The sequence below is a fragment of the Oncorhynchus mykiss genome, chromosome 19 (genome assembly GCF_013265735.2).
Source record: "Oncorhynchus mykiss isolate Arlee chromosome 19, USDA_OmykA_1.1, whole genome shotgun sequence".
Lineage (NCBI taxonomy): Eukaryota > Metazoa > Chordata > Actinopteri > Salmoniformes > Salmonidae > Oncorhynchus > Oncorhynchus mykiss.
The window spans coordinates 26722392-26737723 of record NC_048583.1 but is presented as its reverse complement, the minus strand read 5'-3'; the positions used below and the strand labels follow the sequence as shown (position 1 = coordinate 26737723).

General features: G+C 40.5%; 1 protein-coding gene across 3 annotated transcripts; it reads left to right on the top strand.

Moving 5' to 3' along the window:
- Window positions 1-2171: 2171 nt before the first annotated feature.
- On the top strand, window positions 2172-14042 carry LOC110497574 (dnaJ homolog subfamily C member 5B). Of its 3 annotated transcripts, none has more exons than XM_036954527.1 (5): window positions 2172-2265; window positions 8429-8553; window positions 9487-9700; window positions 9975-10125; window positions 11872-14042. In XM_036954527.1, the coding sequence occupies exons 2-5, from the start codon at window positions 8438-8440 to the stop codon at window positions 11961-11963; spliced, it is 573 nt and encodes a 190-aa protein (XP_036810422.1). In that variant the 5' UTR covers window positions 2172-2265; window positions 8429-8437; the 3' UTR covers window positions 11964-14042. The 3 variants fall into 3 exon arrangements, with proteins under 3 accessions (XP_036810422.1, XP_021429418.1, XP_021429419.1); XM_021573743.2 differs by lacking the exon at window positions 2172-2265 and adding an exon at window positions 4810-4966; XM_021573744.2 differs by lacking the exon at window positions 2172-2265 and adding an exon at window positions 4893-5053.
- The last annotated feature ends 1290 nt before the right edge of the window (window positions 14043-15332 follow it).

Below are 15332 nucleotides of genomic sequence, written 5' to 3'. Positions count from 1 at the left end.
GCCAGACTACGGTTTGCAACTGCACATGGGGACAAACATTGTACTTTTTGGAGAAATGTCCTCCGGTCTGATGAAACAAAAATAGAACTGTTTGGCCATAATGACTGTCGTTATGTTTGGAGGAAAAAGGGGGACGCTTGCAAGCTTAAGAACACCATCCCAACCATGAAGCACGGGGGTGGCAGCACCATGTGGGGGTGCTTTGCTGCAGGAGGTGTCACGCCCTGGTCTTAGTATTCTGTGTTCTCTTTATTATTTTGGTTAGGGCAGGGTGTGACATGGGTGATTTATGTGGTTTGTTTTGGCTAGGGGTTTTGTAGTTTATGGGGTTGTGTTTAGTATAGTATTCTAGGTAAGTCTATGGTTGCCTAAAGTGGTTCTTAATCAGAGGCAGGTGTTTATCGTTGTCTCTGATTGGGAACCATATTTAGGCAGCCATATTCTTTGAGTATTTGGTGGGTGATTGTTCCTTTCTCTGGTTTCATGTTACGTTTTTGTAAATTGTTCCTATTTTTCATTAAAGATGTATAAAGATGTATAAAGATAACCACGCTGCATTTTGGTCCTCCTCTCTTTCACCAGAAGAAAACCGTAACAGGAGGGACTGGTGCACTTCACAAAATAGATGGCTTCATGAGGATGGAAAATTATGTTCATATATTGAAGCAACATCTCAAGACATCAGTAATCTCTGAAACTGGAAACACTTGTTCTCAACTTGCCTACCTTGTTAAATAAAGGTGAAAAAAAAAATCAGTCAGGAAGTTAAAGCTTGGTGGCAAATGGGTCTTCCAAATGGACAATGACCCCAAGCATACTTCCAAAGTTATGGCTTAAGGACAACAAAGTCAAGGTATTGGAATGGCTATCACAAAGCCCTGACCTCATTCCTACACAAAATGTGTGGGCAGAACTGAAAAAGCGTGTGCGAGCAAGGAGGCCTACACTCCTGACTCAGTTACACCAGCACTGTCTGGAGAAATGGGCCAAAATTCACCCAACTTATTGTGGGAAGCTTGTGGAAGGCTACCCGAAACGTGTGACCTAAGTTAAACAATTTAAAGGCAATGCTACCAAATACTAATTGCGTGTATGTAAACTTCTGACCCACTGGGAATGTGATGAAAGAAATAAAAGCTGAAATAAATAATTCTCTACTATTATTCTGACATTTCACATTCTTAAAATAAGTGGTGATCCTAACTGACCTAAGACAGAATTTGTTTACTAGGATTAAATGTTTGGAATTGTGAAAAACTGCGTTTAAATGTATTTGGCTAAGGTGTATGTAAACTTCCGACTTCAACTGTATGTACCCCTTGACTTTTTCCACATTTTGCTATGTTACAGCCTTTTCCCCTCATCAATCTACGCACACACTACCCCATAATGGCAAAGCAAAACCAGGTTTTGAAATGTTTGCAAATTTAGTATAAAAAAATAGGAAATATTACATTTACATGCGTATTCAGTCCCTTTACTCAGTACTTTGTTGAAGCAGCTTTGGCAGTGATTACAGCCTCATGTCTTCTTGGGTATGATGCTACAAGCTTGGCACACCTGTATTTGGGGAGTTTCTCCCATTCTTCTCTGCAGATCCTCTCAAGCTCTGTCAGGTTGGATGGGTTTCTCCAGAGATGTTTGATTGGGTTCAATTCCAGGCTCTGGCTGGGCCACTCAAGGACATTCAGAGGCTTGTCCCAAAGCCACTCCTGCGTTGTCTTGGCTGTGTGCTTAGGGTCATTGTCTGAGGTCCTCAGCACTCTGGATCAGCTTTTCATCAAGAAACTTAATGTACTTTGCTCCATTCATCTTTGCCTCAATCCTGACTAGTCTCCTAGTCCCTGCCGCTGAAAAACATCCCCACAGCATGATGTTGCCACCAACATGCTTCACTGTAGGGAAAGTGTTGGTGTTGTAAAGTATTGGTCTCATGTTTCATGAGCTGAAATAAAAGATCCCGAAATGTTCCATATACACAAAAAACGTATTTCTCCCAAATGTAGTGCACAAATGTGTTTACATCCCTGTTAGTAAGCATGTTTCCTTTGCCAAGAGAATCCATCCACCTGACAGGTGTGGCAAATCAAGAAGCTGATTAAACAGCAGGATCATTACACAGGTGCACCTTGTACTGGGGACAATAAAAGGCCACTCTAAAATGTGCAGTTTTGTCACACAACACAATGCCACAGATGTCTGAAGATTTGAGGGAGTGTCCAATTGGCATGCAGACTGCAAGAATTTCCACCAGAGCTTTGCCAGGGAAGTAAATGTTCATTTCTTTACCATAAGCCGTTTTAGAGAATGTCGTTTTAGAGAATTTGGCAGAACGTCCAACCGGCCTCACAACCGCAGACCATGTGTATGGCATCGTGTGGGCGAGTGGTTTGCTGATGTCAAGGTTGTGAACAGAGTGCCCCATGGTGGCAGTGGGGTTATGATATGGGCAGGCATAAATTACAGACAATGAACACAGTTGCATTTTATCCATGGCAATTGGAATGCACAAAAATACAGTGATGAGATCCTGAGGCCCATTGTGAGGCCCATTTTATTCTGTAACCAACAGATGCATATCTGCATTCCCAGTCGTGGAATCCATAGATTAGGGCCAATTGACTGATTTCCTCATATGAACTGTAACTCAGTAAAATCAATGAAATTGTTGCGTGATGCATTTATATTTTTGTTCAGTATATGTTGGGGTAAAAGTGACTAGGCATTCAGGATAGATAATAGAGTAGCAACAGTCTATGTGGAAAAGCGTGTCTGTGTGTGACGCCAATATGCATGTGTGTGCGTGTTTTTTGTGTGTGAGCGTATGTCGTGTGTGTGTGTGTTGGAGTGTCAGTGTAGTATGTGTGAGTGTGTGGGCAGAGTTTAGTGAGTGCGCATAGAGCCAGCGCAAGACAGTCAATGCATAAATTCAATAAACAACAATAATAAAGGGGTCAATGTAAATAGTCCGGATAGCCATTTGATTAACTGTTCAGCAGTACTGCTTGCCGTGCAGCAACAGAGAGGACAGTCTATGGGTGGCTGGAGTCTTTGAGCATTTTTAGTGCCTTACTCTGACACCGCCTGGTATAGAGGTCCTAGATGAGTTTGGCCCCAGTGATGTACTGGGCTGTACTCACTTTCCCTCTGTAGCGCCTTGCGGTCTGATGCAGAGCATTTGCCATTCCATGCAGTTTAATTATGAATCAAGGGTTTGTGCTGGCAACATTGAATGAGTTTTTGATAATATGTCTATTATATGCAAACAACTCAGTGGGTGTGTACAAATCTTACACATACAGAGAGATAAATATATGCAGAGAAAACATTTAATCAAAGTAGACTTAAAATATATATATATTTTTTAGCAGATGTCATTCTAGACTCCATTGGTGGGTCCAACTGGGAGAGGACGTGGTAGCAGGATTACAAGGTTGTGTGATATTTATGCACCAAATTGTTGTTTTATTTAATAGAGTAAGGTTCTTAGGACTATCTCCTTTCTGAGTTAACTGAGAGGAGTCTTTATGGAGCTTGGGCTGGCAACTGATTAAGTGATGGCTTGGTGATTAAAAACCTACAGCTGGCATTCCATCGATAAGATATGGTGGGAGTCACCAACATAGAGCGAGCCTGGAGGAACAGAACAAAGGCCTCTGTATTCCTAATTATCCTGGCATCTGGGAGACAGCACCAGAGGCAGATGACCAGAGGATGAACCCAAAGTGGCTTATGATGCCCCCCCAATCTATATGGGAGTGGTGGAACCAAGCATTCTGGGTACATTGTCTGTAAAGGGTAGGCTCTCAGGCTAACAGGGTTGACGGTTTTATTATTGCAATAATTAATCAATATTAAATAAAGATGATTGTTTGAAGACATGACCAAGTCTCTCTAAGTAATGAGTACAGTACAGTTTTTTGCATATCCTACTCCCCCTGATTAGCCAATATTGACAGCGACCCTAATGCAATTAGGGTAATGTGGCTTGCTCAAGGGCACACCGATATATTTTTCACTTAGTCAGCTCGGGGATTCGGACTAGCAACCTTTCAGTTACTGGTCCAATGTTCTTAACTGCTAAGCAACCTGCTGCTCTCGAACCTCTAACTCGCACATCATGCAATGAAATAATTATGCCTTTCCCCTACAGCACTGTATTTGTTAATACTTCCTGAATGTAAAGTGTGTGTCCATGTGTTTTTTTCCTGTGCAGATCTGGTGAGAGCCTTCTCAGAAAGGGCACTACCTCACTTCTCAGACCCTATCACCTCCCCCTGCCTGCTGAGGCCAGTGTTAGACAGCATGTTTACCCTGGAGAAGATAGCTGATGCACACAGACACATAGAAGCCAATAGAAACCAGGGAAAGATTGTCATTAATGTCATGAACGCACAATGATGGGACCTCCAGTGACATCTCTCCATCTACTACCAAACTGAACATAGTTGTTTCACACCAAACGTTACATTTGGTTGATCAACTTGATTGATAATGCACATGACCTGAATGTTATGTGATTCTTATTATGTCGATATTTGTATCACATTCTATTTAGTGTTCTATCAAATTATTCTTATTTCTTTACTTAGTAGGCTGAAACAGAAATAGTTTGTTATTGGTATAATACAAATAGTTTGGCGCATCTGTGTTTTCATAAGGCATCAAGAATAAACTGTATTTTTTTCAACAAGAACAATTAACATTGTTTGTAATAATGTAATGCTGTTACGTGTTCTACTATATGTGTTCCATTTTCCATGTGTCGCGGATAGAAACACAGGACAAAGATTAAATGCATATGGCCGCAATTACATTCCAGTACAACTTAAGCGCGTGTGTGATTTTTATGCGCAAACCCGCCACAAGCGAACCCGGCGACTACAAACCGGAATTGGCAGGCTATAATGAAATGTTCTACTTCCTGAAGTCACCGGCAAGTTTTGTTTTGGGAGATTTTGATTCTGTGAGTCTACACTTGTTATTTTTAATATAATAATAATAATAATTGTGCCACGGACACCAGGAGACTATCGACCCCCGTCGAAACAAAGTGGGTAGAATGTGGCGGTGTGTGATTATTTGTGGGTTATGCACTTGACTTCCTCATGCATAGTTTATCTAACCAACTGAAAGCGTAACTTTCTGACAGTCTGTTTCAGGATCAGTCTTTAATGGCAGATCAATTGTTTTATTTTCTCAAATTAATAAACTACCGAGGTTAATTCAACGAGCATGTGTGAATGGTTATGCTGTAGGTCAGTACTGGGTGCGTTAGAGATGTCGACGATGAGTATCAAGTGTTTGTTCGCTAACGCCCAGGAAGATCCTATTCAAACTCCCATCAGACTGCTCTACAAGCATTATAATGTCAAAAGCAGTGGTGTAGGCAGAAATTCGTTAATGTCAGGGCCAGCAAAAATATAGGTGTGCCGAAATGTGGACACTCAAATTATCATAAAAGCATAGGCCACGCTATACTCTACTGTAATCGATCGCACCCAACAAACCATCTAAAATGTGATTTCGCATTACAGACCAATAGTCTTGTAGGCCTACGTAAATCCACTACTCTTACAAAACATGCGACTCACATAGACCTACACATAATACGCCATAGGCCTATAATTAATGAGAATATAACATAATACCCTGATGTAACAGTAATAATCACAATAGGCTTGGCAATCTCTTAAAGGCTCAACCAGGAGATAGTTGGCTAGGCAGCCACAAATGTAACCATTTAACACTAGGAGAGCTGAGAGCATCATATTGACTTTAAGTACTCTGCCATTTTTAAAGTTATGTCCTCCCTGTCATTGACTTTTCCTAAATATGTCTAACACACTATCTTTGTTAGAATCTTAATATCACAAGCAATTTATGTTATAAGCAGTTTAAGAAGTCATGTCACCCCCCCACCCCCCCATGGGGTCCATTTCACGCCATATGTAAATAAATAAAATACATCGTTAACATGAAAAACAAAGTTGAGAATGTAAACATTTTTGTGGATGGGTGAAATAATGGATGTTGAAATCAAAAACCAAACAACTGAAAGCAAAATGTATAGAATTGTAAACAAAAGTAAGACCTCAAAAGCTAAACCCCCCAAATTTGTAAGCAAATCATTTTAAATGTCATGTTTAAAAATATATATATTTGAAAACGAATGCAAAAATCGTTTTCGGTTAAACTTTCCCAGCAACCAATCCTATTGAATACATTTTGCCTACGCTTTTGCCCGCATGAACTACTTCTTGATTACGCTACTCGTATTTTTGCTTTCACTGCCAGTGTTTTAGATTTGCGATTTTTGGCATTATTTTTCCGTGAAGTTCGGGGTTTAGAGGGAGGTGTAGACAATGAGTTTCCATTGGTCCGCTAGTTTTGGAGTGACGGTTCGCCTTAACCCAATCAATGATTTATTGTGTCACTGGCTCTGACCCTTCTAACTACTTAGGTAAACATATGAATGACCTGTTGCACAACGTTCGGCGCATGTGTGGGTAACTGGTTCGCCATTGTTTAGAACGGGGGGGATTCTCTCCTGTCTGAGGCAAAACTGATTGCTACGCAAATGGTTGTCGCACCTCAATTTAGTAAGGAACACAGCCGCCAGAGGAAAAGGAAGATATTCCATGATGAGATCTCTCAAGATGAGACAGCTCAGGACAGTGCAGCAACGATGTTTTGGGAACACAGTGTTTTTTTTTACTGCTATGGACAACATCATAAGTGACTTGGACACAAGGTTCCACACCACTGCAAAAATTGTAGAATCATTTTCTGCTGTTCTGAAAGTTGGGCAGATTAGTGAGGATAAAGTCCATTCTGTGTACCAACCACTGATCATGGAGTATTCCAGAGATCTTACACCACAGTTTCAAAATGAAGTAAGACACCTGGACACTGTATATGCTTCCACTTTCCCCCCTAACTTGTCCCCTCTTGGTCACCTGAATATAATTTGTAAGATGCAGCTGTAAAGCATTTTTGGAGAAGTGTGCATTGCTTTACGTATATTTTGCACACTGCCTGTGACTGTTGCGGATAGAGCTTTCAGTAAGCTAAAACTGATGAACTATTTGAGGTCCCAGGACAGGCTTTGCAGTCTTGCCATGATGTCCATTGAAAGTCAGTTAGCTAGAAAGCTGGACTTCGAAGACTTAATCAGTGACTTTGCTAGCAAGAAGGCTTTTTTTGGGGCGCTGGGTTAACGCTGAGCAAAGGCCAGTGGTTAACTGTTAAATGGCATGGCTATGGATATTGGATCACTACACACATGATGCCCACAGGCTGAGAACAAGACTGAGAACAGACTGAGAACAAGATTTTTTATTTTGTTTGTTATGTCATTCTATAGATTATGATGTTAATTTATTTTAATTGAAGAGGTTAATGTATATTTAAGTTATATTTATTTTAAGTTATTCATTCATTTTAAGAGAATTTTCCATTCAAGAATTTTCCAATTTAGACTGTAAAAAATGGCCTTTAGCACATTTCTTATAGAGGGTATCAGTCTTGCATCAAATAGTGAATTCCACTTTATGCAGAATGTTGCATGCATGTCTGCACAGTGTTATATTTTCACAGCTCACTGTCAGTAAATATCGTACAATAAATATTGGACTACAAGAGAGTTGCAAGCCTGCAAAGGTAGAGTTATTTAAAGCTTTGAATGGGTCGATTGGGTTTTGGAGGTGTGTGGTTACAGCAATTGCGCAGGGTTGGTGTGGCCTTTGGTGGTGGGGCCCAATGTGATATGTTTTCATGGGGCCCAAAATCCCTCGTGGCGTTCCCCTGACTACACCAAAACTATATTGAAACTAATTTCACACGTACACTGAGATTACAAAACATCAAGAACACCTGTTCTTTCCATGACATAGCCTATCCTTGCCAAACAACTCTTAAAAATGAACCCTTGAGGTCTATTTCAAAATATATATTTTGGGGGGCTGAATTACTTACTCAAAATATGCCATTCTGTTCCTTTGAAATGCATTTTCTTAAATTCATAAATGAAATCCCAAAGACCTGCCCTTAACAAAGTAATAAATAATGATCTTTGTGATGGTGTTTATTTAAAGTAATACTTCGGGATTTTGGCAACGAGGCCCTTTATCTACTTCCCCAGAGTCAGATTAACTAGTGGAGACCATTTTTATGTCTCTGTGTCCAGTATGAAGGAAGTTAAGAGAGAAGAGTCAGGCCATGCTTTTATCGTCAACATCTCTAACACACACGGTGGGGTTAATGCGTAATTGATGGGGTCGAATGCAGGCTGGTGACAGACAGAAACATAATGTGGCACATTTTTTGCATCCTTGTGTCATGAGCTAAAACACAAGCAAAGCCTATGATCTTTCACTATATCCTCATGGCATACCAGTCATAGCTGTTGTATTTATCATTGTTGCAGATCTAAAACATGGCGGAACCAAACCAAAGGCCTCAACGTAAGATGTCCACCACAGGTGACAGTCTATACAATATACTTGAACTGGAGAAAGGAGCATCCGCAGGAGAAATAAAGAAGGCATACAGGTATAAACGGGTGAAAGTAGATCACATTTTTTCCTGGTACGGGACCTCCTATATGTGCAGCAAAACATTTTATGGGCCTAATCATGGAACTACATATAGAGTCCCTGTTAATTCAATAGGATCTCTGTGGGCCTAGTCGTAAAGATTTGTCATTTAACTTTTAAAATGTATTACCTTTTATTGTGTCATAAACACAACCAGTCATGATGCTTTTTATCTGATTGTCAAACGATCACTTCAAAGGGCTCCTTTACTAGGCTACTCGCAACTCATCCACTCGCAACACATTTCCAGCCTCCAAACAGTGGTGAATGGAAAGAGGCGATTGTTATTAGGCCGCACGCGCCCGCCCCTCTGTCTCGCCCATCATCTCTGCCTTGGCAAAATGTCAGTGTTCTTGTCACATTATAGAGTGTAGGCTATACCACCTGTTGTCATTAGCTCATTTGTCATGCCTCTGACATACGGTAATAATAAATAGTGGTGTAATAGCCTACAGTTTCCTTGACATTTCTATTTAATTATTGTGATGTTTTACTGGTACGGCATACACCCACTATTTATTTTGCCGGACCATACCGCCTTACTTTCACCCCTGGTTATAAAACTCTCAACCACAGACAAATGCTTTGAGAAAGACTACAGAACAGTTAAAAACACGTCTGTTTTCTTAATGAAAGCACCATTAAGTGAAACTATAGCATAGGCTGTCCTTACTCTTTTTGGAAGATTTCTAGTAGATATAAAACAAAAGACATATTTGCATACTATTAACCTGATTACCTGCTCTGTGGTTTTTGCAAATGAGGTCAAATGATTCTCCTATTATATTTCCTAACTCAAACTTTCCCATGACTTACTCATGTGAATAAAAGCAGAGCACGACTTTAAGTTTCCCTGTGACAATATAAATAAAAGTCCTCCTCCTCCCAGGAAACTAGCACTGAGGAATCATCCTGACAAGAACCCAGACAATCCAGAGGCAGCTGAGAAGTTTAAAGAGATCAACAATGCCAACTCCATCCTCAACGACGAGACCAAGAGGAAGGTCTACGATGAGTACGGCTCCATGGGCCTCTATGTGGCCGAGCAGTTTGGAGACGAGAGCGTTAAATATTACTTCCTCATTCACAAGTGCTGGTTTAAGGTGAGAAGTCTTTTAGGGCTTACACATTTTCATATGTATACACTTTGCAGACGCTTCTACCCAAAAGTGACTTATTGTACAGTGAGTGCATACTGTACATTTTTACTAAGCGTATGTGATCCCGTTAGAAATTAACTCACGACCATGGCGTTGCTAAATTGTACTGCATGTTAATCATTAAGGTCATTATAGTTTTCTAACACTTACAAGTGTATGCATGACAACTTATGTCAATTATGCCCTGTGTGAAACAAATCCCTTCTTTATTTCCCAGACCCTGATGGTGTGCTGTGGGATCTTCACCCTCTGCTGCTGCTGTTGCTGCTGCTTTTTCTGCTGTGGCAGGTGCAAGCCACTGGAGGAGGAGCACGGATACGTAGACCCAGACGACCTGGAGGCTCAGATCAGAGCTGAGCAGGACAGGGGTGAGTGTGGGCGAGGCCTGGGGGGAGGCGAGGCCTGGGGGGAGGCGAGGTCTGGGGGGAACTAGATAGTCCTTTAAGTATTAGGCAGAGGCTGCGGATTCATATAGGTAACCGCCCCGCCCCTTGGATCCATTTTCCCAGAACTGAAGATCCGATTCATGTTCTGCGCATAAGTGTTTCATTACCTCTACTTTACACAAATATTTGTTTTGGTTACCCTCCCTTCACATTTCTCACTGTCAATCGTGAATTATAATTATAAAGTTCTACCGGTGAAACGTCCATGCAGAATCTACATACCAACCATTTGATCTTAGTCAGTTTTAGGGGACATGCATTTAGATTTTGAGTTATACAGTGTTGTTTTGAATGATGTAGAGTGAATGAGCAAACTGTAGCATAACCTACCTGTGATTAACGCACATATTTTGCTATTGGGGCATGCTGTTGAGTTTTGGCCACATGAGAAAAAAAGCTTGGTGGATCGAAGGTTGGTGGATCGAATCCCAGAGCTGCCAAGGTAAAAATCTGTAATTCTGCTCTTGAACAAGGCAGTTAACCCACTAGGCCATCATTGTAAATAAGAATTTGTTCTAACTGACTTGCCTAGTTAAGTAAAATAAATAAATACAAATTGGGAAGAGGGGTTCAGAAAAGTCCGATCTGCAGCCACTCCATAAGTATGATGTCTGTGTGGGTCAAACAATACATCTTTAGAAGCTAGTTTTAGAATCAGCCTCTTTGTTTAGAGCAACCAGGACATCACTTTTAAGATGGTCCAGCGCACACTGAAGTAGGAGTCTGAAAATGTTTTTTAAATTTCACAGCCGGTGGCGAGACTTTAATAATAATGGCTCAGCCAGGCCCTAGGGCAACCTCTGGCAACTCAGTTGAAACTCCAAACTGCGTCGGCTTTAACACTCTTTGTATACTGTATATCGTGCTTACTGCTTACGCCCATTGATTAGTGCTATTGTGGGCCAGCAGCTTATTAACCCATATGCTTTTGGCAATTGGAAATTGAGCTCCGAATGTGCTCACTAACTCTAACTATGCCAGTGTGCTTATCACTGTGATTACTTTTGTTGTTGGTACCTTTCTTTAGTCTTTCATGCTCTATCTAAAAAGCTTGTCGTGTTCCTTCACACCACTAGCTGAACTAATTCCAATTCCAATACTTTCCCCCATTGCCAACCATGCGTTCTTTGTGATGTTGACATGATTAAGGCCATGCTTTAATGTTGTTCTGTTAATCAATGGCTGTTTACACAGGCAGCCCAATTATTGTCAAAAAAAGCTGATCTGATTGGTCAAAAGACCAATTAGTGGAAAAAGAATGCAGCCTATGTTTATGTAACAGTATAGACTTTACGTCCGTCCCCTCGCCCCGACCTGGGCGCGAACCAGGGACGCTCTGGACACGTCAACAGTCACCCTCGAAGCATCGTTACCCATCGCTCCGCTTTGCAGAGCAAAGGGAACAACTACTTCAAGGTCTCAGAGCGAGTGACGTCACCGATTGAAACGCTACCACCGCTCACTAGCTAGCCATTTCGCATCGGCTACATTTACAAAACATGTTTTGAAAATGTTTATTATCATTACTAATAGGAAGGGTTGGTTCATAAAAGCAGAATACACATTTTTATTTCACATGGACTAATAAAAGTATATTTTTCTAATAGGTCATTTCTGCCTGCTTGAAGAGCTCAGTGAATTAACAGTACATCTCTGTTCTCCCTGCAGGGGAACAAGAACCCATTGTGATCCAGCCTCATGCTGCTGCTAATGAGAAGACCGAGTTCGATCACGACCAATCTGCAGCCAAACCACTCTGACCCTATACTCACCACAGCGGACCAGTAAGAACCTGTCAGCGAGACGTCTTCCCATAGCTTGGTCCCAGATCTGTTTGTGCTGTCTTGCCAACTCGTATGGTCATTAGGACTTGGCAAGACAGCACAAACTGATATGAGACCAGGCTGGTCTGCCCACTCTGGTTACTCCCAACTAGGGTTGTAACTTTCCCAAAATTCACAGGTTTTCCCGAAATAAGGGAATAAGCAGGAAATCTGGAATCCTCCATCCAGGATTTCTGGAAAACCAGGAAATGTGACATTACTGTGATCAGTTTCTGTGGTTCGTTTTTTAATCTGTGGCTGGTGCTTAAATCATGCAGTCGACCCACCGTACTATATGTGGCCAAAGCCTTATATTTGGATATATATATATTTTTATGTCTCAATATAAGGGTCTGTATGTGGCTCATTTGAATTATAAATTGGGGTCTATGTTTACAAGAATCGTACATTCTTATGATTGTGCCAAATGCCAAGTTTACCTTAATGCTGAGGCGATCTTTCTTTGTAGATTGAAAAATATAGCATTTTTTAATAGTACAGAACAATATGTGCAGAGTAATGGCTTCTATGCATGCTCAATGGAGAGTGTAGGGAAGGTGTTTGAATAGAAACTGATGTGCCTCCCAAATGACACCATAGTCCCTATGTTTAACACACTACTTTTGACCAGAGCTATGTAGTGCACTACTTTTGACCAGGGCCCATAGGTCTCTGGTCCAAAGTAGTGCACTATATAGGGAATAGGAAGCTATTTGTGAAGAAAGGGAAGGGAAAGCTCAGCCTGAGTCTAAAGTTGCAAACGAATGTGCACTTTAAACGCCTTGTGGGTCGTTCAACAAAATGTGTTAATTTTGGGTAGGGTAACTTGGTAAAAACGTTCACATAATTCTGTCATAAAGAGCACATGTTCAACTTAATAAAAAACACATTTTCCCGGTTCAAGGTTAAATGGGTTCAAATCTTCCTAGAAGTCACAGAGGGTGCACAAAGGGACATGCCAAAATGCTGAATCTTTGCACTTTAGAAAGTCTTTATTAATATGAATAATCAGCTGTATTGAAAGTTGTGGTCTACATTAAATGGCACTTATTTATTTTTTTAATATTGGTGCACAATTTCTACTTTAAATATTAAAGGAATGCAAAAGGGACTCATTTTGTGGAACGACCCTTCTAAGCATAATGATCCAGTTATAATAAGGGTCTGCTGTGGACTGCCACTACCCCTTGTGTGGGAGCCAATAGCTGCAGCTTTAACCTATGAACCAATGTGAATCGACGCCAAAAGTTTAAATGTGTTTATATGTTTGTTTTTAGGCAATATTTTTGTACTGTCAAGCTTTATTTTCAATTTTCCAAAGCTTATGATTCCATACATGTGCTCACTTTTTTTTCATTTTCTCATATGCCTCTCTTTGAGTTTTACTCCCTCTCTCTACATGGAATAATATCGGAGTTCTTGTAATTTAAACATGTCTTCCTGACCCATATTCCCATTTCTTCTGATGGTGTCTGTCCTCTTGTGTGACCTGGATTCAGTGTCAAATTCTGTTTCTGTGCAGTATAGTGTACATTATATTGAGCACATCCTGAGCACACAACTCAACTTTTTAAACACTTGGACACCAAATAATGCAATTTGTTGAAAGCCATTGTCTCACATACCAGCAATTCTCAGATTTTTAAAGTGGGTTTCTTTTGTAGTTCAGCAGTATCACATTCAGTGAAAACTGGGGAAAAAAAGATATATAACGCAGTTAAAACATTGCTGTGATTATTTGTCCATTGACTTTAATTTATCTCACTGAGGATTTAACTGTGGTGGCTTTGTGTCAAATGCTGTTGATATATTTAATCCATAACTCTTTAATTTCCCCAACCTAATATGCAGGATTTGTCAAAGGCTTTATTTTTGAATTAATGTGTTATCTTGCTATCATTCTCCTTTAATAAAAATGTTTCCCTTTTGTTTTGATCCTACTTTCTACTTTATATACTGTTAATACTGTAAAATATTTATATAAATGTATATTGAATAAATTGGGGGTTATGTAAAGAATTGTCTGCCTATTCTGCTCATTTATTTCTCACAGAAATTCTACATAAACTTATTTTTCAGGAAAATACAATACTTCTACAGTATATGTACATATGTAAAGTTCCTTGTAGAAAACCACACCTGATGAACAGGTGGCAGGTTTTTTAACAGACGCAGGCATGAATCAGACCAACGTTAAGAGACTGGCAGAGTTCATTTGGAGATTTGTGTTGTAAACTTAGAGGCAGCAATGCCATAAGGACAGTGGTGTTTCCTTTTAGTTTAAGCAGGCACTTTTTAGCCTGTTTGATTCTTTCTAAACTTTCAGTAGCTGTTTTAGGAGGATAATTAAATGTTCTGATGATTGATTTGAGAAACACCATCTTATTGAGGATGATACTACACACTCAATTACATTACTGGGGTATGTAGCACTGGCGTACCGGACCCCCCCCGCAATGAGGGGAGCCCACAAGCTCTGGGGGCCCATGCGCCTGTCACGATGTCTATTTTTATTTAATAAACCGTTTTGACAGTAACCCTCAAAAGTAATTCAGAAACCTGTTTAATTTCCATATGTACTAGGAAGATAAGTGTTTGTTTCTTGGGCTTCAAGAATGGGACTAACAAATAAACTAATTGAAAGTACAGTATGAGTGGATGTCAGTGAACAAACGTGGCCAATGCTACCACGGGGCCAGTGCAATGAGTGGAGCTTACTCCGGTGTTCAAAAACACAGCCTAAAGCTTCTTAGGTAGTTCTTTGAGTTTTACTTTAGAAAACGATCTCTCCGCAGATGTGACAGTTTCAGGTGTGGTAAAAACAGCTTGATTGCTGTAGCAACAACAGGGAAACTGGGCAGAAGGGAGTTGTTCTGTAACATCTTTGAGGCGCTCATACTCCTTAATTGCCGGCCTCGACACGTTACGGAAAGAGTAACTGTATAGGACGCTCTGTGGACAGATTGTCTGGATACTGGACAGCCAATAAATTGGCAGATGCAAACCGGTTATCTTTAGCAGAAAACAGTTCTTGAGGACTTGAACATAAAAAGATGTTTGCGATTTCTTTCAAACTGGTGAACTGCCGTAAGAGTTGTGTAGATGCAATATCAACAGTCTCTTATCTCTGGTATATCTTGTCATGCATCATTCAAGACTACGTTTAAATTGTGTGCAGCGCAATGGACATATAGTGCATTCTGAAAGTATTCCAGTCAAAATGAGCAATCGGAGGAGAAGGGCCTTGGTCAGGGAGGTGACCAAGAACCCGATGGTCACTCTGACAGAGCTCCAGAGTACCTCTGG